Below are 23,980 nucleotides of genomic sequence, written 5' to 3' on the forward strand. Positions count from 1 at the left end.
CCTCATTATCATCCTTACCTGTGCCGAGAATAGGGGCTGTACCCGCCTCTGTGCTGGTTGCAGGTGGGGGAGTTTTCACCTTGAATCACTCTTGTGCACTCAGCTCTTCTCAAAGATGTTTTTTTACTTGGCAAAAAGTCCTTCAAGAGTCAGCAACACTATCTCCTCCAATCATTTCAAATTCTAATGATGATAGTGATATATCGCAACTGCTTTATATCTCCCTGCCATTGCAGCCGTAGCGTAAATACCTTATGTCCCACTTCTTGTCAGTTTCAACATGACATCTGTTTAAAATACCTACATGATTAATTAATAAGAATATATAGGGGGAAAAAGGGGAGATGGCAAGCGAGAGGGAAAGTTACCTGCTGATTTCCTGCCGTGTAAACGCCTTAAAGCATGCTGCTGAGTCTGACATGCCACGAAGTCAAGAGGCAAACCAAGAGGAATATATATATATTTCCTACGGCGCCTTGGTTGGCTGAAATATTGAGGATGACTCTAAAAAAACTAGTGGGAGATGGAGGTTAAGCCAAGGCCAGCTACATTCACACCTCTGTAATTCTAGCTTTGCCACTTTTTGCATGGAGATATGGAAACTGCAAGGGAAAAATATCCCAACTGCAGACAGGAAAGGACCTCATTCTGGAGCAAACTGATGCATGAGATGCTACACCTGACACACATCAACATGTGACCTCCACTGACACCCACAATGACACATACAAATCATTGTATTTGCTGTGTTCCATCTGTGCTGTCACCCTAGTTTGACAATCCTCTGGGCAATCGGAACTGTGCACTCATCCATCATGAGCCTCCAAAATAACCTTTTATACAAAGAATGGATACTGCAAAAAAAAAAAAAAAAGAAAAGCAAGAAATTCCACACACAAGATACAAAAGACACAGAGAGCGATAATTCACACTCGTACCATACCGATCATTTTAACAGGCAAAGACAGCAACACAAAGCAATCCAGGAAAGTAAGATATTATTCCCTCTGATTTCTCATTAGAGCAGTCCATAGCTCTTAAATAACACCAAAACAATTCTTTATGATGTTGTTATGATAATGTTACCCTGTTTGAACAAAGGGGCTGGCCTTGTTCTCTGAAGGCTCTTTGAATTCCATGATTGTATGTCCAGTTTCTATCCAAGATCTATCCAAGGGCTCACCTCGGAGCTGCTGACAGCTCCACCCTGCTGAGAAAATGTTGTGTACAGTATCAGTACACTGATCAATGTCACATACCATCCCGGACTTGTTAAGGCTGAATTAAGGCACGCTGCTGCACAGGAGGGGAGATGAGGACAGAAATCAAATGACACGGTGTTTATGAAGGCATCTCATTGTGATTGGACGTCTCCATTGGAACCTTCTGCCTGCTCGGACGATTGTTCTTTATAGAGCTTTCCCCTGAGTCGAGGATGAGCGGGCGTTTGTTCCTGTCTCTGTCTTGATCTGTGACACAGGTCTGGTTGTTACTGGCAAGACAAAACAAATGATGTCACTGTGATATTGTACTGGTACTGTGGTACACTTATGGTGTTCATTGTCACAAACTGAAATGACTGGTGATTTTTGTGTGTGTGAGACATCATGTAAGAATATGCAGCCCATACAGATTCATAAAGGTACTGAAAAGTGGACCAGTATAGGTTAGTACCTGTCTTGACTGTCCAGAGTGACTGTGCTGTCTTCATAGATTTTCAGCATTGTTTCAGTTCGGTCATCATGGTGCTCTTTTGGCTCCTGAAACCTAGAAAATACATTTTGAAATATTATACCTGTTTTTAGCAGTTAGTGCTGGTAAAGGACAAGGCTGATGATGTATTTGTGAACAGTATTTTTTTATTTTTGCAGATAACAATAAACAGTGCATTTGCTGGGAACTATTTTCACCTGTGGATTAAGACAAATACAATACTGCAGCAGAATGGTGTATGTGGAACTGAGATAAACCTCAGTGTCCAAGTTCATGTTAATGTGTTTGGTATAGTTTTTAGACAACATGAAGCTCTATGGCAACATAAGAGAACACAAAATAATTCACTGTTTGTTTTGGTCTTTTTGTGGTATTCTCTGATCATATATATATATATGTATATATATAAATCCTTTAATAGCTAACTTTTAGTCAGATGATTGTTAAAAAGATAAACAAAGCAGCTTTAGAAATGGGAAACAGCTGCTCTTCTTGGTGAAGTTATATATTTCATTCAACAAAATAATTAAAAAAACTATTCCAGCAGAAAAAAAGAAACAAGACATACAGCATTTCCTGTGGTTGGCGTTTTCTTTACCCATCCCAGAACTTTACAAGCACACCCCTATGCTCCATGAAGCGGTATATTAAAGCTACTTTGGAGGAAACAAGGGCTTCCTATCACTTTCATCAGTCAACCAATAAGGCAGCAGATAGACAGTGTGTAGAACAAATCCTCTGATTACAACACCTGGGCTCGAGTCTCTCTTTGACTTTGGCAATGGACAGGATGTAGGGGCTGATCTGTCTGGCAATGGTGGTTAGGTAAGAGTTCTCCTGCTTCAGCTGCATGAGGTCATGAAGCTGGGCTAGAGTTATCAAAGAAGAACATCGTTAACATCAAATATAAAACATGAGAGATAAATGTGAGAAATAAATTTTCATTTTGTTTTCACCTTCATAGATCTCCTGTTCGTTAGTGACCCTCTGAAAAGTCTCATCCCAGACCTGTGAAAAGTGAAATGTGAGAAAAATGTGGCAAGTTGATTCTCTTGAAATAAAATATTACATGGACTGCAATCATTGGACTCATGGGATACCCTGACATTTCTTTTTCTTCTCTTTACTTTCCAGGCAGTCTAAATTTATAGCACCGGGTGAAAACCAGCTTGTTAGTATGCAGCTAGAGGTACTGACTGAGGACAAAGGTAGAAACTTTCTTTGTCAGAACTATCTGGCAGAGGCAGGTACATGCTAAAGGTCAAACCATCAAGGTATCGCTTGACACACCTCTTCAAACATAACTCTCATAGTTTCCACAGTGGAATACTGGGCAGCTATCTGGCTGTCAATGTGCAGCGACCTGTCCAGGATCTCTCCCATTTTATCTGTGTTGATGATGGAGTGGTGCTTGGTCAGATCTCTGTGCAGCTCCTGGACCTGGTCCTTCAGATTCTGAATCTCTGTCTGGAAAGTCTATAGACACACATATATACGGCACATAAGACATGACGCTGAAGAGGAGTTTCAATGTCTTTAAAAGCAGCAGAGATTTGATGGGTGTGTAGCTGCCAGGTGAAGTGCATCCGAGTGTGAAAACCTTGCTGCCCACTGGACAGGTTGAGGAGCTGTTCCTGGAGGAAATCGTGCTGCTACCTTTTCATCATTTTATTCTGCGGATCAGAGATGGCTCCTTGTTGCTGCAGCGGTTTGAATCAACATTGAGCCAAATACAATGGATTTAAACTAACACTGTATATAAAATTAATACAGTACTTTAAAACACTTCCTGTTAATTTATGAAAATCCTGAATTTCAATCTTTTAGTTTGTTCTTAGCATTTAGCATTCGAGTGAAATTCACCTTCTATAGTACCACTCAGTTTTTTAGCTGTGCGGCAAGCATCTACTGTTTTGGCCTGTTGGACAGATTGTCATGTCTGGTAGGCACAATTCTAAAAGTTTAATTATATCTAAGCCGTTCATGAAGTTAAAATTAAAATTTTAATGTGTCCAGTACTTAAATTTATGACCAAAACTAACAACATCAACCACCAACAACAACCCATCAGTCTCAGCTATACTGTAGTGCTAATTAAAAATGTTAGCGACGCACTAAAATAAGATAGTGAGAATGATAATCATACCATTAGTACTGTCATCATGAGAATGTTAGCATGCCAATGTTAGCATTTCGCTCTAAGCAGAGCACCAACAACTACAGTCTCTTTAAAGTGATGCTCAAAGGTCGTTCTGGGTAAAAACATGAGTGTGTGAAAGTGTAAACCTGTCACACACAATGCCCACCCTGTAGGTGTTCTCATAGTTGCGGCAGTGCTCGGTGAAGGGCGTTTCTGTTCCCTCAGCCAGGAGGACCTTGGTGCAGATGTTGCGGTGACAAGTGGGCCTTCTCCCAAACACTGAGCTCAGAGGCATCTCACTGACAGACGGGGAGCGGCAAGACACGGAGAGAGGTGACTGGTGTCTGATGTGGAGAAAACATCCAGCGCATTAACAGCCGTACTTCCTGACATTTTTCGCCATCAACAAAACATTGAATTTAGCCAACTTCTGTCTCTTACACTACAGGGGGAGTCAAACCTCATATTAGCTAAATTCCATTTGACCGTATTGGTCCACAATATTATACTGTTGGTAACTTACAGCTAGCTAACTGTCTTTGACCTCTGAGGCATTCTCCAAGTTTCCTTTAGTCTATAAATAGAATCTTTGATGAAAACTGTAGGAGAAAGCAGTAACTCCTGGTGGTGTTCAATGCTAGCTCTTTACATGTGTTTGTTCCTCTGGTTATGTACTTTGCCTTTTGTTTTCTTTACTCATCTGTCTAATTAAAGACATCTTCTTCTTGATGAGACTGTATGTGGAGCACATAGCCATACAACTCAAGAAACATACATTTATCTGCCGAGCAAAGCACAAAGCCATTGTCCAGTGACCTAGGTGTGACTACATCTATCTCATGTTGCAATATGAATGTTGCGCTCTGAGCATCTGTTCCATGACCACAAATGAAAGACATGAACAGTAGAGCATGGCTGTATGGCTTCACTTCTGTTGTGTGAAATTATGATAAAAGTAGGCGATCCACCTATCCCTGCCTCTTTGGCGTTCTGCATTAGCTGCTGACAAGTGGGGGAAGGAGCTTTCAGACAGTAACTGAGGATGTATCAGACATAACGACACATTCAGTCACACCGAGTAACAGGCTGCATCATGTGGGCGGCATTATGAACATATGATAAGGAAAAACCCGTTTCCTCATCCTTCTGTGAACTGAAGTATGGAAACGAGAAAAGTTATGGAGGCATGCACCTTGTATAGCAACAGTCATCTTACAGACTCAGTGGCATCACTTCACTAAAGAAAGTAGACAGCCAACCATCACCACAAATACAAAAGCTAAATTTACTGCGAGTTCACACTACAAGTTTAGGCACTCGTCGTGTACTCATGACTCTCCACTTTATAAATAAACTGCAATGACTTGAAATAAAATGCATAGAAATTTACCTGGAGTCTGGTAGGCTCTTACTCCTGCCCTCTTGCCCAGTGTTGATATGACAGAAGACCAGTCTAAAACACGTATCCCTCTACCTCTGCCATATACATGTCATGCTCTGCACACCAGCTTCTGTCCTCCCATCACTGACGCCAATTAAAGACTTTGCCCGTGCTAAAGCTGTGACATCAGCGGCCTGGAACAAAGCGGCCCGACCGCTCCCGCGTGCCAACTTCCACATGAATCCTGGAGAGTTCTGTGAAATTATGATAAAAATAGTGCCAGCTGGACCGGCCACCAATCCCTGCCCACTTTGCGTTTTGCGCTGGCAGGGTGCTAAGCAAGTTGGAAAAGAGTTTTGTCAGTATGTTGGCATTATGGTGGGGGGGCTTAAAGACCTGGGAACAGTTGGGAGAAACTGATGTGGAAAAAAAATGATCGGGGAAGTGTGTGTGTGTTTGTGCGTGTGTGTGAAGAGGGACGTGAGGTACAGAAAAAAGGACAAACCTCTTTGTTCGAAGGAGCAGCGACAGGTGTTTAAAAAAAGGCTATACTTTCTGGTGATTTGGCATAACTCTCAAAGGAATTTGTGGAGCTAAAAGACTACATGGTCTTGTCAAAGAGCAGCAAAAGTAAGTGTTACCCTTGTTTGCATCCACGCTCATTGATGCCATCTCCTGTGTTCTTGGCCAGGTCACAAAACCAGAGCTATCTGCAACAGGATCAACTGCCTCCTTCTCAGCCCTCATGCAACAAGGTGGATTACATAAACATATCAGTGTACAGAGCTTTCAGATAGACAGAATGACTGCCATAGTGGGACTCAGCATGGCGCCTCCTTTCCTCGCACTGCAGTCATCGCTGTCTACCATCTGTACTTGCAAACCATTTGGGGATTCTGACTTTGGATCTTTCACAAGTGTGAAATTTTCTGCCCAGACTTTTGGATTTCTTGGAAGAATCTAAATGATGCCATGGTAATATTCAGGCAGTGAAAGCACATTGTAAAAATAAAACCAGAAAACAAAGGATCATGTGGTGATTACTTTCGTGCAGGTTAATGATCTTACCTCGTCGCAACACTTGTAGATCCAGCAACAGAAGGAGGACAGCGCTGACCCAGCAGCAGTAAGGGCTCCAGACAGCGAGCAAACTCACTTCTGTAGTCGGTGTTGATCTAATGGAGGGCAGACGTGATCTGTCTTTGTCTTGTAGTCATTTGAAAAGACTTTTTGTAATGTGCACATATTTCTGCCAAATTATTAACTGGACCAAGAAAGAAAGAAAGAAGTTGCCAGACTTTCCTACAGTCAAACCTACAATATCTTAGTAAAAATTAACATTTTAACACAACATACATTAAGAACCACTTATGAAAACAAAATTGAAATGTACTAAAATATTAAAGAAAAAACACAATACTACACATGGGTGAATTATTAACACAAATTATTTGCAATTTTGTATTTCATTAGATAAAGTTTTAACTTAATACTGGAACTGTGTTGAGCCTTAATGTATTCTAACACATTCAGATTAGATCTCTAGATTAGATTTTTGTCCACAGCTGACAAAAGAAAATACAAATCTAAACAAAGAAATTAGAAGAAAAACCTCCACAGAAAGCTAGAACTTGGGCTGAATTTTTTTAATAAGCATAAAAATTATATGTTGCCCTTCACAGTCACTTACTCTATAACAGCTTTTTGCATGTGTTGTTTGTGTTTTTAAATGTATAACACTTACCTGCCCAGGTTGGCATTTGCATCATACTGATGTTAACTAATGTGCGTTGTCCCTCATAAATAAATGAATAAATAAATTAAGCTCTTATTAGGAGGCACACATATGAAGTTTCTCACAAGAACATTTGATTCAAAGCTTTAGAGCCACAGAATTGAAGAAAGAGAAAGAGAAATTGCATTGGGAACAAGCGAAACAACACTCTGCAGTGGAAGACATCCTGAACGTAACCTTTTCCGGCTCTGCATGAAGGCTGTTCCTACTCACTTTGCTGCTCTGCACTGGTCTCAGTCGATGAGGGAGCTTCACAATCCTCTTCAGCCTCTCCATGAGTTGCTGTGTAAGCAAGAACACCCGAGTGTGATTCAGTGACTTGTTTCACCTCGCTCACACATTGTGGACAGCCTCCACTGGAGGGTCAGCTCAGTTCAGCTATCGCTGTAACTTGTCTCTTCCCAACAAAACTTGCTGAGAACAAACTTTGTTCTCTGTGCTGAATGAGCAGAGAAAAAGGAGCTCAGTCCTCTTATTTTTATTTGATCTATTTTTTTCTGTATATTCACTTTAAATATTTTGCTTATGTATTCACTTCACTCTCCCGTCCAGTGCTTCCTTCTTAACTTCTTTAACTCTACATTCACATTTTCAAATATTTTTATAAAATGCAATAATAATAAAATGTAGTTCAGTGTTTCTATGGCTGTACTCACATAACCCATGTCCAAAAACTCAAACTTATTGGCTGAGCTGAGGAAGGCCGAACAGGTGACGAGGTGAACCTAAACACATCAGAGATTAAAGGTTGGATTTCAAAAATCTGAAAAAGCTGCTTGGAATAAGACACACCAACAGACTAAAATTTAAGATTAAGTGCCATTAAATTCAACCCACAATTAAATTCATGCTCACTATGATCAGTATGATTTTCACAGCCCATTCACAAAAGTATGATAAGAGTACAGGCAGTGGTGGAAAGTAATTAAATACACTGACTAAAGTACAATTCTCAGATGTTTACTTCAGAATTTCCATTCTATGATACGTTATAATTGCACTTAACCACATAGATAATATTGTGCTTTTTTCTCCTCTACATTTGTCTGACACTTGGATTTACTTTCTCAGATCAAAAACACATGATAATCTTATAAAATACGATGCAGTGGTAAAGATTCAAATGAATGGTTTTTGGCCTGCCAGAAGAGAATCCCTGTTACGTTTCAGATGGGGAGTGGAGGGCAGCACAGAAATGCCCTCTTGGATGCCTCTGTGGTGCATAAAATATGATAATGTGCCCCCTACAGTGACCCAAAATGCAAGAAACATGATTAATGTGTCTTCTAGGGTGCCCAGCTAGTGGAGAAAAGATGATGTGCTGCACTAATGGGTACCCTTAAAATGGAGAAAACATAACGTAGTGGCCTCTAGGGTGCCCTTTCAGTGGAGAAAATGTGATACATTGCCATAAAGTCTCTCCCACTGAATGGTTCAATAGTTAATAGTTCTAGAATTTGAATCATACAACAAAGTGTTTTTGATCTTCAGCAGGGTTTGTAACTGTTTCATCATGAAATTCTGTGCACTGATGTTCCACTTCATATAGTCGGTGCCCTTTTTGTTGTTTTTCGCCCTTGCCCCGCAGACAACCTGAGTCTGCCACCTGACAGATAAGCGGTATAGAAAATGACTGACTGACTGACATTACTGGAGAATGAGTGCTTTAATTTGGGATATTTTAAGTACATTTTCCAGGTAATACTTCTGTACTTTTACTAAGGTGAGACTTTGAATGTTGGACTTTTACTTGAGGAAAGGTTCTCAGTGCACCTTTGAAGACATGATGATAGTTTGTGAGCAGAAATATGTAAACAGCAGTGGTTTTTGTTACTGATTTATGATCAGATGTTTACTTCACTGTACCTGGAGGGTTGGTAGCAGGGCAGTAAGGTGTGAGAGCTGTTCCTTTAGTGCTTTCTCTTTCTCCTCATGTTGACTGCAAAAATGCACGCACGCACGCACGCACACACACACACACACACACAGAAACACATACCCCTACATCTTCACATCCACACCTGCTGAAATACTCAGAGGATTCAGCTTAGGACATGCAACCACAAACAACATACTCCATATTTCCAAGAGCTAATCTGTCTTCTCTATCTGCAACAAACATGCACAGGCAGACTCAGGGCCGGACACACAAAACCTGACATAAATAGCCTTTAACACTCTTCCGGGAACCCAGCCACTGGATGGCTTCCAGGCAATGGTGAGAGAGAGAGAGAGACAGAGAGAGAGAGAGAGAGAGAGAGGAGACTGGTACAAAAAAAATCTCATTAAAGATCCCGACAGCGTCCAGCTGGATACACTCACTCACATGCACAAAAATGTTCTCATTCAATCACGCATACGTACACATGGAGTGCATGCTCAAAAAGAAAGGGGTCTCATTCAAATTTTGTCATTTGGAATTCTTGCTGTTGTGGAAATGGGAGTTTGCAGATTCACAAAGAAAGTAGATACAGGGATGAAACACAATTTTTTATGGCGGTTGACCTGCTCAGATATTAGTCACTAATCTTACGTAAAATTTAAGTGATGTGCAATGATTTGATCATAGAGACTAATTAATGCCATCCAAACAAACCCTGCGTGGCATTAAATCAATCTTTAATGACTGCTGTGGGGATGTAGAATTTTTAATTATTTTAGTGGCTGGATACTTATGAGTTAATGCTAAATTAATGGTTTAGGAGGATGTCATTATCTTGTTTTTGCTAATTAATTCCATTTTTTTCCCATCACTTTACGGTCTTATTTCAGCACAAGTGCTGCTACTAAGTAGCATCATGGCAGGCTGCCACAAAAGTCGTGATCGTATCCTTGTGTTGAAAATGGCTCTTTAATGGATGCTGCACAAAACTGACATAAATTACTACTTTTTCATTAGGCCAGAAAGCAGGTGCCAAAGGATGTGGATGGTGCTCTGGCTTTACGTAAATTGAGGGAAATCTACAGAGTGCGAAATTTGTTGTTGTTTACATCTTGAGAAAGTTTGTCATTCACATGTTGGATATTTGTATACCAACAGTTTTCAGTTGGTTTCGATTTCATTGATTGGATCCAGGCTCAAGCTGCAGGTACTGGCTTGAAAATTGTAATCCTATTGAAGTGGTTTTAATTCAGTACCATGCTTTGTTGAAATGAAAATCACCCAAGAAAACGTGCTTGGTGAGGAGGGAGATTATTCCAAATAGCAAATAGGGTTCTGCTATTCATCACCCTGAATACAATGCAGCATGATATAATGGAAAAACTACCAAGTGACCCAGTGACAGCAGGATAATAGTGCTCAGTTTGGTAAATATTGTGACATGAGCTTTGTAGCAACAAAGAAGCATTGTCATATAATAACTGTGAGTCTTTATATATTTTAATTTTACCTCTGAGCTGCTTTGAGCAGAATCTTCTTCCTCTCTGCTAGTTTTTCCTGTTGGATGAGAACAGAGAAAACAACCCCTTTTATTCCTTACACTGCTGTGAAAATGGCCTTGAGCTCCTAATACCCAATGAATTTTCAAGACAGTGGCGGATAAAATGGTGTAAATTCCACAGTGTGGCGTCTGCGCTCTTTCATTGTTCATTATGAAAAGAAAATACTCCTGTCTCACAAGCAAGTTAACAGAGACATCCAGTGGCCAAACAGTGCAAATGGCTACTTCAGAGTGAGGTCAGAGCGTATTTGATTCAACTTAAGAATCACTTTGTAGAGGACAAGATGTATTTCACAAAGATATATTTGACAATTACTTTAGTCCACTTTTCTGTAACAGATACACTATAGAGACATAAGTATTGGGACAAACCTCTTCATAACTGAATTCAAGTATGGTATGTGGCTCGGCCCCTTTCTTTCAGTGAAGGGAAGTCTTAATGCTTCAGCATACCAAGACATTTTGGTCAATGCTATGCTTCCAACTTTGTGATTCATAAAGACATGGTTGGATGAGTTTGATATGGAAGAACTTGACTTGCCTGCACACACGGAGCCTTGACCTCAACCCCATCCAACACCTTTGGGATGAACTGGACCAAAGACCGTGAATCAGGTCCTTTTGTCCAACATCAGTGTCTGAACTTAAAAATGCTCTATTGCACGAATGGGCAAAAAATATATACCATAGAAATCTTGTGGAAAGCCTTCCCAGAAGAGTGGAAGCTGTTACAGCTGCAAAGCTGTCCGTGTATTTAAAACATCCCTGTTGGTGTAATGGTCAGGTGGCCCGATACTTTTGTCCAAGTAGTGTATTTTAGATTTCTCTTTACAAACAAACCTGACTGAGCTGATGCAATTAATCTAAACTGGTCAGATAAAAGTCTAAAAATGTATTTGCAGTTTGAAGCGGTGATGGTAATTCTTGTAATAGTACATGAAAAGAGGAGCAGCTGCTGTCTCCAAAAACCATAAATTTATTTAAATGGAAGATTTTTTTCCATCCCATTCGGATATTTGTCCGGTCAGAATGTTGGCATTGAATAGGTTGAAACCCTGAGATGGGAGGAGGACATGAATATTACATGGAGAGTTTTTAAATCTTTACACTTAATACTCCATCATCAGCATGAGGTGAAAATAGATTAGATATAAAGAATGTGTACATTTAACTATATTTTGGGAATGGCTCAATATTGGTAGCAGTAGCCTGTATATCTTACAGTGTGTTACCTGAAAAATGTGATGTATAATTTCCCTTTCATGTAACCAACAATTATTCTGAATATTTCTGACATACTTTTATATTTGAAGCATTTTCTCTTGTCTCTCTCTGCTGTCTTTCACTGTATGATATGACTTGAACTGTTCATCAATTCGTTCGATTTTGTTCAATGAAGCAGAAATCTGCTCCTGCATGGATTCTGATGCTAAGCTTTTCCTCATATTCATTTTGAACTGTTGCTTAGAGGAATCTTTATTTTTGTCCTGTCCGTGTCTATTGCACAGCATTTTGTTGTTTTTGTGACGTCTTTTTGCAGCCCAACAACATGTGGCAGGCGATCCCACTGGACTAAAAACACCGTCCACAAAATGATTTCAAGTCAGCATGCAGGAGCTGCTCTTTTCACTGAGTGAAAAACAACAGTTGAGAAAATACAACACATCAGGATCATTATATAACCTGCAAGCTGTTGAACAGAGTGCAGATCGCACTCTCTTCTTCCTCCACATTCAGACACACTTCTCCTATCATTGCTCTCAGCAGAACGATGGCGTCTCGAGTTGAAGTCTGCAGCTCCTTCACTGCCTACAGATGGAGGAGCAGAAGAATGAAAGGCCACAGAGGCGACTGTACCACCACACATCTATCATCAGAGCTCAAGCTGAAACTGGAAAGCACAGCTGAGGCTATTTTGCATTTTGAATGTACTATTTAAAGCACGAGGCAGAGCACCCAAAGCAGTTGGGTTAATTTTGTTCCTCTTACATCATAGAAATAACATGTACAAAATGAACCTGAGCAGTGAAATTCTGGCAAAAAATATTTGTATTTGGCACAAGCTGATTCAGGAATGCTCAAAATATTGTTAAAAATAGATCTCATACTCAAATTGCAGCTTGATGAGCTACGCAAATTCTTGTGTCAAATCATCCAATATCATCACCAGTACTGGGTGGATGAATTATTCATAAAGCCAAATGCGTGGATGAAGAGGCACGACTCGCTTACCAGTACAGCCTGGTCCAGCATCTCACACCCCTGCACGTAAGCTGTTTCGATATCAATGCAGTGAGCCCGACTCTCCCTGTGGTAAGCAAACAACAGCTTATTTAATGTGTGGAAGAGAAGAGAAGAGAAGAGAAGAAATTTTGTCTAGCGTATTCACTCACACTTGCATGTCTCTGAAGCACTTGATGCACAGCATGGATTTATTCTCTGTCGAGAACAGGATATAGGGCTCCTCGTGGAGAGCTGCAGAGACACAGACACATTTTAACTTCAGTTCACAGAGTTGAAGTTGTAGTGCAAGCATTCTGATTTTCCAGTGAGCAGGTTTGAGAGAAACAAATACAAAAAGGTCTGAGAATATCATGCTGGCCTCTAACTCTTCTGGAGTAAAATACAGGTGGCACTCACAGCACTTCCTGTGTTTGGCTTTGGCGCGTTTGGCCAGGGATACAATCTCATGGTGGGAAAACATTCTGGCCTTGTGAGTCAACTCCCTGCAGGGGCTGCACAGTGGCTGGCTACAAGTGTTACAGTAGTACATCACCCCTGCGTCCTATGAAAAAAAGAATAAAAAATGCAACTGAAAGAGAAGGTGGAGAAATGTTTACACTATTTTGTGACATAAGGCAATATTTGATGAAAAATACATCTATTGTGGAGATATTATGTAAAAAAAAAAAATCCCAGAGCGGTAGTATCAAAAAAAGACACTGTGGCAGCATGAACACTGGCATAAATGAATAAATAATGTTGACAAGACTTGTCTTATTTCTTTACAAACAAAAACTGGTGGCATCAAAACGATTTGAAAGATGTTAGAATTACATAAAAATTTTACACATATTCACTTTAACATCCAAAATCAAGTCGGTGTGTTCTGGTCTGAAATGAAAACAACAGAGCGGAAAATACAAACTATCCCATTGCAGTGACAAGAGAATTTCAGGTGTGGATTCACCACTGCTTAACATTCTGTTTCTCTTTGTTTCTCTCAGACGAAGCAGAACTTGTGCTCTGTGGTGTACTGGGGGTCTTGATTAAGATGATTTCTGTGTCATGCTTTCAGTATCTCTCCATGATGTCATCCTGTTTCTGAAATATGCAGGCCCAATGTGGAAGTGAATTATGGGGGGGGGGGGGGGTTGTTTGTTTTTTAAAATCAATTTATACCTTTTTATTACTTTCCCGGTCACAATTAGCACACTGCACGGTCTCCTCGGCATCCCCATTGTTGTCGACCAGGAACTTCAGCAGGCGATCCTCTGGTGGAAGGCTGCTGTTTCCTTTTATTAGGGATTGGTAACTGTGGTGGAGACAGACATTCAGACAGCCTGAGTGACTTGTTCAGAGGAAATCATGATCTTTAATCTCAAATTAGTTATAATATGTTTTGTTCTTCAAGTTGAGGTAGCATTCAAGCTAGGAGGGATGCATTTTAAGGCCAGACAACATATTCCAAATGTAAAAAATATATGCAACTTAAAGGCTAGGTAAAGCAAGTTTAACACCTTTCAGTAATCTGAATCTGTACATGAAATATAAAGAAATAACGAAATAAAGAAATCACAATGCAATGTAACAAAAGCATAGTCACAAAGAGGATTTAAAAGTGAAAGTAACATTAACGATGAACAAGAGATTCAAGTGAATAAAGTATAACACAAAAAGTAAAGCCCAGCCGCTGTGCAATACAAATATACAAATAAGTAATCCCCTAAAATTGTAAACGTGCGAGTTTCCTGTCTGTAGCGGAAGAGTACGTGTTTGGTTTTCTGCAGTACTGCCAAATACCTGAGGGGGCAGCATGACATCTTTTACACCTCCACCGCAGAAGAAGAGAACACGGAAGAGGCTGTAAACCACGAAGAGGTGAACGTGTGTGTCAAGTGAGGCTGCGTGGCCTGTTATCCGGAAAGTTCCAGCAAAATACACCAGTGACAAATACTGAACGAGAAGCGAGTGAACATTTCGCCCAAAGAGGGAAACATATTCGACTTTAAAAATGTCTGTTATTTCCGAAGAAAATGTGCGAGGTGGGAGCCTTTTCAAGGATATTAGCGCCGACGACGAAGACTGGGAGCCCACTGAGATCGAGAGCCTGTGTATGAACTGCCACCAGAACGGTACGACACGCTTACTTCTGACCAAAATACCATTCTTCAAAGAAGTCATCGTCAGCTCTTTCAGCTGCCCTCACTGCAGCTGGTCAAACACCGAAATCCAGTCTGCAGGCCGAATTCAGGATCAAGGCGTTTGTTACACGCTGAAAGTCAAAACAAAACACGACTTGAACCGGGAGGTTGTGAAGGCAGACAGTGCGACCACCAGGGTCCTTGAGCTGGATTTTGAAATCCCTCCCTTCACTCAGAAAGGTGCACTTACTACCATTGAGGGCCTTTTAGACCGAGCAGTCGCAGGTTTGGAGCAGGACCAACCTGTCAGGCGAGCCACTGACCCAGAGGTTGCTGAGAAAATAGATAAATTCATTCAGAAGCTGAGGAAGTTAAAAGAGGTTGAAAATGAATTTACTCTGGTGATTGAGGATCCATCTGGCAACAGTTTTGTGGAAAATCCAGTCGCCCCACAAAAAGATGAGGCTCTCATTGTGTCCCGGTTCAAGCGAACGGTCCAGCAGGACAAACAGTTGGGATTAAGGGCCGATGATGACTTGGAAGAGGAACCAGCTGGCAACGACCTGGAGACCATGAGAAATGAGGTTTTGGTCTTTAACACCAACTGCCCAGAGTGCAATGCTCCAGCCTCAACCAACATGAAGCTCGTCCACATCCCTCACTTTAAGGAAGTCATCATCATGGCCACAAACTGCGACAGCTGTGGTCACCGTACCAACGAGGTGAAATCAGGTGGAGCCACAGAGGAGCTGGGAACTAAAATCACCTTGCATGTTACCGACCCTTCGGACGTGACCCGAGACGTGCTCAAATCCGAGACGTGCTCCATCCTCATCCCTGAGCTGGAGTTTGAGCTCGGGATGGGAGCTTTGAGTGGGAAGTTCACCACCCTGGAGGGGCTGCTGAAAGACATCAAAGACCTGATTGTCTCCAAAAACCCCTTTGCCTGTGGTGACAGTAGCTCTACAGAGCGGGTGGAGAAGCTGAATGAGTTTGGGGAGAAGATAGACAAGATCATAGCTGGAGAGATGAATATCCACTTCATCTTGGACGACCCAGCAGGGAACAGCTATTTGCAGAATGTGTACGCCCCGGAGCCTGATCCTGAGATGACTATTGAGAAGTACACCCGCTCCTTCGAGCAGAATGAAGAACTCGGTCTGAATGACATGAAAACTGAGGCATATGAAGAGGAAAAATGAACTGCCAGCGCCAGCTGAAAGAACTAAATAAACTGATTATGGATAATGTCTTGTCAGAAACCCAGTGCATTTACATCGCTCCATATTTTCCCATATTTTCAAGCATTTTTAAGTTAAAAACTGGGTGAATGGTTGTTTCGATCAGTGTATTAATCAGTAACAGGAGTTCTAAGTTGTCTGCATGTACATTTAAAATAAACTTAACACAGATGAGCAACCTCATTTGTACACATGAATCCTGCTGTCATCAAAGATAAATCCTTATTGTTTATTGCATTCTTGCGACATCCCAGAAGATGGCGCTCTGTTATCTCCTATTAAAAAGATTCTTTTCTCTTGGAGGACCACACACTGTGTGACAAATTAATCTTTTTACACACCTGTAAGCATGACATCATCTATATAAAGTGTTATCTTTGATAGTTTTGTGCTGCTCATTGAGTTGGCAGATGCTGAAAGACCGAACGCTTCACATTCAAATACTAATTTTCTAAACTAATCTGCATAATTAGTCTTAGGAAGAGCCAGAATTTATACTGCACAATGAACAAAAACTTTGTGATTTAGATTCATTTAAAGATTTAAGAGTTATATGACAATTTCTACAGGATCAACTGAGTATAATTACATATTTGGGCTGCAACTAATGATTATTTCCTTTCATCAGTTAATCATTTTGTTGGCAGAAAATGAGGAAAACAAAACTTCTTTAATTCAACCATTGATCCAGAACACAGGGATGTCAGCAGAAGAAAATAACAAGAAAAGCAGACGTTTGAGTGGCCAGAAGCAGAGAATGTTATGATTGTAAAACTGCTTGCTCTGAAATGATTATCAAAATAATTGTCCATTTAATCTCAGGTAGAAAAGGAGGTAGATGCAGTGGCCAGTTTCTGTTACATAAACCACGTGCACAGGCCTGCTTGATTTAAACGCAATGCATTTCGATTTGCAGTGACGCAGATGTTCCTTGCCTCTGTATTTTATGCATGTTTTATCTGGTTTTCATAGCAACAGGGATCTATTGTGTTCCCCTAATAGCAGAGTAGTGAATTCTTAGATTACAGGCTTCTTGAGTGAGCAGCTGTTAGCAGGCTGCTGTTGATAATGGAAATAGTAGCTGCCAGGCAGTGGATTGCTGTAGCCAGAGCCCAGACCAGCAGAGCACAGTGGCTCTGTGCCCACAGGGTTATTTCTGTAGAAAACCAATGATTGCTTGCTCTACTCCCCCCCCAATTTCTCACCACCTTGTGGCATGATGCTTTTGGTTGTGCTTTGATTTAGACAGCTGACTCGTACACATTATCTACCTTAACACATCCCTAACACAGTTAAGACAGCTAAATGTGGAAGTCATCTGAGGTTCAGTCATTAATCTGTGTGATTATGAATTCAAACATATATGGCCTTAGCAGACACAATTTTAAGAAGTGGTGGTTATAGCTATGACTGGGCAGAATCAGAAGTCAGGAGCTCCTCTTTAGGGATGTGTATTTTTTTTTAAATGGCGCATTTATGTCACTGCTGCAAACCTGTTGCCCTCTGGGATAATAAAGTTTTCAATCAATAAATGTACATAATAACGCAGTGACATCAAAACTCATGGTCACCATTTGGTTTTCTTCATCCACACACAAAGAAAACTGAGAAGTCTGTATCAAGTTGCATTAAACTCCTGGTATGATAGCTTTACGGAACAGGCCCTTCTCTATACATCTCTGTGAACTTTGACGGTGGAAAGTTAAAACTGCAGCCCTGAAGGTGACTGGCAACCACGTGTCATTCCCTAATAGGGGATGAAATAGATTGGTATCATGTGACTGCTTTTGATTGCCCTAAGCTGCTGGCACGGATTCTAAATACCAGTATGCTTTGTTTGCTGTGTGACTGGTCTTAGAGGAACTTGCTGGCCCGGCTGAGCTCTGGGGCCAAGGACTAAATCAGAGCCCGGGGTGACTCTGCAGCTGCCCCAGCCACTCAGGACTGCCCTACCCAGACCAGGCCAGCAATGGGTCACTGAACAGCACCCTCAAACCAAAACAGAGAGACTTGATGCTCTCTGAAACTAATGGGATTCCCCTCAAATGTCCTGCATGAACCGAGACAATCTACTAATCAACTTATGTGGAATGAATCCCTTTGAGTAACACTGCCCCGCAGTGGGGCCTGTGGGAAAAATTCGGCTTTCTAGATAAAATGTTTGACACCCCCCCAGAGAATCTGGGGTCAAAATTACATTTTACTTTAGGAAATTAAACAGCTAAATCATGTGGGGATTTGTGGCTTAGTACCATAAATGTGATATCGAGGCTCAGATATCCAACACATTTCTAGTTTAGGAACTTGTTTCAACCTTCAAACTTGTTGAGGAATTTTTTTTTGCAGTTATGGTTAATATATAAGAAAATATATTTTCCTGTCGAGTTAAAAGTTTCAGAGCAATCTGTATACAGAGATTGCGCTACATACATACACACAAGACTGATCATCTGCACTGGTCCTAATCAATGTCACAGTGTTCACATCTCTTACCCACAGAGGGGGCAGCTGAGACGGCTGTCATTGGTCCGGCCACGTAAACAGCGGGCACAGAAGATGTGGTAGCAATCCAACAAACACGGAGACTGGTACTGCTCATGGCACAGGTGACATACCAGGGGGTGGACATTACTACACTCCACACTGCAAACATTGTCCAGGTTGGTGAAGATTCCTCCTGCCATCTGAAAACCCAGTTTGTGAATAATGACAAGATATGACACTATCCTTCAATTAACAGCCACATCTTCACACTGTGTAAAACAAACAAACAACAAAAAAACATTGTAAAATATGTGTTTGGTCCAAATGTTTTAGTTATTCTGAGACAGACTTAACAGAGTTTTATATGAAAGATTGTAATCAAGAGAGTCAGATATTAATAATATTTTTCTCTCTTACCTTGTCAGATTTGTAAAGTGTGCCCGGTGCTTCAGTGACAACACACAATCCAAAGATGGCAAATACATAACGTCAAAGACATTGTCAGCACTAAGGTTATATCCAACTAACAAATGCTACTGTAAATGCAGTAGGCCAGTCTGCAGAAAGCGCAGACAGCCACTGTCTTACCTCTCAGTGGTGCTATCAGCTACCCCTGGCAGGAATGACAGCAATGCAGAAACTCTTCAATAGTAGGCTGATGGGGTCCCTCCGCCAGGCAGCTGACAGCACACACCTAATGCCAACCCCCAAGTGCTGCCAAAGTGCAAAGGGGACATTTAATATTGCTATCCCACACAGATTAAAAATACAGTTGTCCTATTTCTAATGTGACATTGTTGGACTCCATGGAAGGCTGAATGGAGAGGGGGGGTTAGTCAAATAATTTAATCTGCTGCAGCACTTAAAGTTGTCCCACAAAGCAGTACTTTAGTCAATTTTAGCCTATTTTAGTGTTACACATTATTATGCTGCCTAAATGCAATAACATCAGTTTCTGTATTGTGGAAAAATGCCAATGTTATCAACTCTAGTTCAAAACCAAAATTGCAAAAATGTTTAATGTAGTGAAATAACAGTGAATGAAACTGCTTGAAACATTTGATAAAATAATAGGTAATAGTTTCAACAAGTGCATCATTCTCTCATAATTTCCAACGATTATGATTCTACTGAAAAAAAAATCTAATTTATAGGGAGAATAAATGTCCTTGAAAGTGTAAACCAAATTAAATATTAATTAAATCATAATGTAAGTGAATAAGTGAATGCCCCCCCATCCAGTGTATTACAGTAGTGGTCTTCGTAGAAAGTGTTTCCATAGAAAGTATTCTCCAAATTGAAAAATTTCACATTTTTTCATTTTCAGATAAACTCCAGTGCTTCCTTGGAATTAGTTGATTTGTATGATATATTATTTAAACAAACGATTCTGGGTTATAAAGTAACTACGGGTTATAAGGCCAGCACATTGTTGGACGATAATCATATACACAAAACAGATGAATGTCGGAATCCACATTTGGTTTAATCAACACCAGATAACTCGATGCGATCGATTTTGCGGCCGGATTTTATATTTCCTGCGTAGACTTTGCTACTTCCTTTTTGCTGAATGTGTCAGCCATGGCCCCGATTGTGAGTAGTAAAATGATCAAATAAACTACATACAGACGGTGTATTTTGGCTTGCTTTTTGTACTGACTGTAGTATATATAATCCGTCAACCGCAATATAGAAGCCACACATGTTTTAGTGTGTTTTGTTTAGATTTCTTTACTGTGTCGGCTAACACCACGTTGGGCTAACGAAAAGGCTAACGCTAGCGAGCAGTATTTAACGGGAAACATCAGTAGAAAAAAATATGGGCATTAAAAAATGTGGTGGGTGTATTATAAAGCCTTGGAAGCGCGATGGCTGATCATTAATGTTATTTTGACATAATCAGAAAACGATTGTAATGCGGCTTTTACCTCCTAAAAGTGACATATACTTTGATGGTTGTGTGCATGAGTTTGAGTAGCTGTATCTGTATTTCTTGCATAGAAGAAGCAGGTGGTCAAGAAGCAGGGCGGGAAGAAGAAGAAGCAGATCCTGAAGTTCACCCTGGACTGCACCCACCCCGTAGAGGATGGCATCATGGACGCTGCTAATTTCGTGAGTAGACGAGACATATTGTGCAGCAGCCGCCAGTGCTGTGATTTCAATCCTAAGTCACTAGTTATGATGCTTACAGTCAGTTCGGAATATAGAAAAGCAGTCTAGTGTGTTTTTAACCTAAATTAACAAGATGTCAACCACAGTGTCTCACTTTTCAGTTCTCACAGGCAGCTCTTTAACTGCTCATTTGTTTCTTTGAAATTTTAAAATCTTTCAGCTCTGCTCAGGCTTACGTGTACCAACATTTGCTGTGTCCTCTGCACTTACAGGAGCAGTTCCTGCAAGAGCGCATCAAGGTGAACGGCAAAGCTGGAAACCTCGGCGGAGGTGTGGTGTCCATTGAAAGGAGCAAGAGTAAAATCGCAGTGAACTCTGAAGTTCCCTTCTCAAAGAGGTACAAAACACGATGCAACCGCTATAGCTCAAGAAAGAGACTGAAATATGTGTTTTGCCTAATTTGAAGAGATGTTTTTACAGATTTCTTTAAAACCTGCGTAATTGGAGTCCCCACGATGTGCAGTTTTCTTTGTGTGAGAACAGGGACATGTATTATTGAAAACTGCATTCATTTGGATAGTATGTAATAGACAAAGTGTCCACAAACACAACAAGACACCAAACAAATATAGCTTTATTTCTTTATCTTGCAGTCAGAATTGGCTGTATTGATCAAGTATGTATGTATGTGTATTGACTCCAGTTTTTCACTACTGTCAATGTAATACTCAGGAAGAGACATACATCTAAAAACAACAGGACAACAAAAGCTACATGAACAAAGCTGAAGAATGATAAAGAATAATGAGGACTGTAAAGTACACAAGTGCAACCCTGATTCAAGTGCTGTGCAAATAATAAATAAAACAAGAGGTAGTGATTTGCTAAACCTTTCTAACAGGTACTCAGTTGAAAACAGTACAAAGACAATATATCCATTCATTTGATGGCAACAACATTTTTCAAACAAGTTGAGAGACAGGAACAACAAAAGACTGAAACTTGTATCCTGCTCAGAAAGCACCAGACTGGAACATTCCACAGGTAAACAGGTTCATTGGTAACTGGTGATAGTATCATGATTGGGTATGAAAGGGGCATCCTCAGAAGACTCAGTTTAACTGTTCACCAGAATGATGACCTGTGGGACGAAACCCTCCTTCTGTCTGGTTCTTGTGGCATACAGAGTTCTGTAGGGCCTACCAGAGGGGATAAGTTGGAACAGGTTGTGGTGTGTCTGCGGGGACGTCTGTATTGAGGGGAATAGTATCCGCTGTGGAAAATGAAGTAAAGAAAAGTACAATGAGTGCCCAGTACAAAAAGCAAGTTGAAGTTCAGTGGAACTGAACCCTGCGGTGGGAAAACAACTGAAGTCCTGAGTGAAGGGCAGATTGGCACCAGTGATTTTCTCTGCAGTCCCACTTTCTGTTGTGATTCTGTGCCTTTCCGTTTTGGAGGCTAATTCAAACCAAACACTGATGGATGTGTGGATATCAGACTGGATTATTGCAGTGTAGAGCTGGAACAGAAGCTACTGAGGCAGGTTGAAGTTTGTGTGCTGGTGCAGGAAGTATGTCCTGTGTGGGCCTTTTTAAAGATGGGGTCTATATTTTGAGCACTTTAAGTGCTATAACATATAGGAGAATTTGCAGTGGCAATCACAACAACAACAATAATAGCGATGATTTAAAAATAAAAGGGCTGTCTGTGCAGTGGGAAAAAAATGTTTTTCACATTTGGTGCTGCATGACCAGAGAAAACGGAGTAAAAGGCCTGTGGTGTACTCTTTTGCTTGACAGGTAGCAAATATAAAGCAACCAGCGTGCACTGGTCCACACCATACCAATAAGCTGGTGGTAGGTGGCTGACATACTGCCAGTCGGCCTGTTCTTGGTTTGGGCTTGATACATATTTGATCATCACTGCCTAGTTTGACGGTTTGATCTCGGTTTGTGAGCCGTCCCCTCGGTCGATCCCACAGTGGTGGCTCGATCTCTCTCGATGTGACTTCTGTACTCACTAATGATATATATATAGATATACTATGTCAGTGTTTTATTTTCACAAATTCTCAAAAAAAAACAAAAAACCAGGCCTTTCTCACAGTAGACCGTTGACTTGTAGTAGTAGTTAACAACATAAACGATGGCCATGTTCTGTTCAAGTGTCCCAGACATTGAGCCAATTATCTCACAGTGCTGTTCAGCCATTTTTATGTTCCTTATTTTTTGTTCTGGAAAGAGATGTCGCTGTTGAGCAACCACAGACAAAATCCATTTTGGCTCCACCTGTATAGGTATGAAAACTAAATTTCAACACACAATGCCTAAAAAAATCACCCTAGTTGTGTGCTACTTTGACAATCAGCAATGAACTAGATGCATTAAAGATGTTATATATAATTGATATTCAATACCTAGCATTCATTTTGAAAAAAAATTTGACAAACTGAAAATAAAAAAAGATAGATAAATAGTGCTTCTGAGATGGACACCACCACCAGAGGGTGACTCAACCACTCTCTTTCTTATATGGGACACTGGATATTATGACTGGGACATGTTGCCCCTTAGTATAACTGCTACAATTGTTTGTAGCCTCTGTGTATGATAGATTCTGACAAGCATTTATATTTTCATAGGCTGTTTTTGCAAGTGACACACCACACAGTCTTAATTTGTGTGTACTTGTTTTGGAAACAGCTTTTATTGTTTGAAATGACCTTTTTGTCAGTTATTATTCAAAATACAAGCGCAAAGCAGTTGCTCTCCTTTTATTTAATGAAGAAATTGGGGTTTTCTTGCAGTTTGGCTACTGGAATACTGTTACAGCTTATTAACAGGCTCGTCTCAATAATCCGAACACATTTGTTTATTTCCAAGCAGATCAAAAGTCTTTTTACCTTCAAACTGTGTGGTGCAGATTCAAACTGAGTAGAAAGAAAGCTAGAAATATGAGCTTTTGACAATGCTTTCCCCTTCCTTCTCATCTCTTTCAGGTATTTGAAGTATCTCACCAAGAAATATCTGAAGAAGAACAACCTCAGGGACTGGTTGCGGGTTGTGGCCAACACCAAGGAGAGCTATGAGCTGCGCTACTTCCAGATCAACCAGGACGAAGAGGAGGAAGAGGAAGATTAAACCTGACAACACTTTTAATAAAATGTCAGAAGAGAGAACCAAGTCTGTGTTTTCTGTTTTTAAAGAAATTTGCTTTAATTTTATTCTTTGCGCATCACTAACAGCACAGTTGCTTATGCCAGAGTTGTGACTTTAACACGCTTTGCACGCTTTCCTGTGTTGTA

General features: G+C 40.6%; 3 protein-coding genes across 6 annotated transcripts; 2 read left to right on the plus strand and 1 right to left on the minus strand.

Moving 5' to 3' along the window:
- Positions 1 to 927: 927 nt before the first annotated feature.
- On the minus strand, positions 928 to 20,643 carry rnf207a (ring finger protein 207a). 4 transcript variants are annotated; one of them, XM_046382338.1, is made up of 19 exons: positions 20,493 to 20,643; positions 19,150 to 19,275; positions 18,571 to 18,761; positions 13,875 to 14,007; positions 13,113 to 13,257; positions 12,866 to 12,947; positions 12,705 to 12,780; positions 12,156 to 12,281; positions 10,422 to 10,468; positions 8,896 to 8,968; positions 7,686 to 7,754; positions 7,243 to 7,311; positions 6,303 to 6,409; positions 4,020 to 4,197; positions 3,004 to 3,189; positions 2,670 to 2,721; positions 2,465 to 2,582; positions 1,675 to 1,767; positions 928 to 1,469 (listed from the first exon to the last, which is right to left on the minus strand). In XM_046382338.1, the coding sequence occupies exons 3-19, from the start codon at positions 18,759 to 18,761 to the stop codon at positions 1,355 to 1,357; spliced, it is 1,860 nt and encodes a 619-aa protein (XP_046238294.1). In that variant the 5' UTR covers positions 19,150 to 19,275; positions 20,493 to 20,643; the 3' UTR covers positions 928 to 1,354. The 4 variants fall into 4 exon arrangements, with proteins under 4 accessions (XP_046238294.1, XP_046238278.1, XP_046238286.1 ...); XM_046382322.1 differs by having other exon boundaries at positions 928 to 1,492; XM_046382330.1 differs by lacking the exons at positions 19,150 to 19,275; positions 20,493 to 20,643 and adding an exon at positions 18,979 to 19,120 and having other exon boundaries at positions 928 to 1,492.
- Positions 14,513 to 16,387, plus strand: zpr1 (ZPR1 zinc finger). Its single transcript, XM_046382361.1, has one exon. The coding sequence runs from the start codon at positions 14,707 to 14,709 to the stop codon at positions 16,036 to 16,038; it is 1,332 nt and encodes a 443-aa protein (XP_046238317.1). The 5' UTR covers positions 14,513 to 14,706; the 3' UTR covers positions 16,039 to 16,387.
- On the plus strand, positions 20,042 to 23,858 carry rpl22 (ribosomal protein L22). The gene is made up of 4 exons (XM_046382374.1): positions 20,042 to 20,157; positions 20,566 to 20,676; positions 20,949 to 21,073; positions 23,675 to 23,858. Exons 1-4 carry the CDS (start codon positions 20,146 to 20,148, stop codon positions 23,814 to 23,816), a joined length of 390 nt encoding a protein of 129 aa, XP_046238330.1. The 5' UTR covers positions 20,042 to 20,145; the 3' UTR covers positions 23,817 to 23,858.
- The last annotated feature ends 122 nt before the right edge of the window (positions 23,859 to 23,980 follow it).

The sequence above is a fragment of the Scatophagus argus genome, chromosome 3 (genome assembly GCF_020382885.2).
Source record: "Scatophagus argus isolate fScaArg1 chromosome 3, fScaArg1.pri, whole genome shotgun sequence".
NCBI lineage: Eukaryota > Metazoa > Chordata > Actinopteri > Scatophagidae > Scatophagus > Scatophagus argus.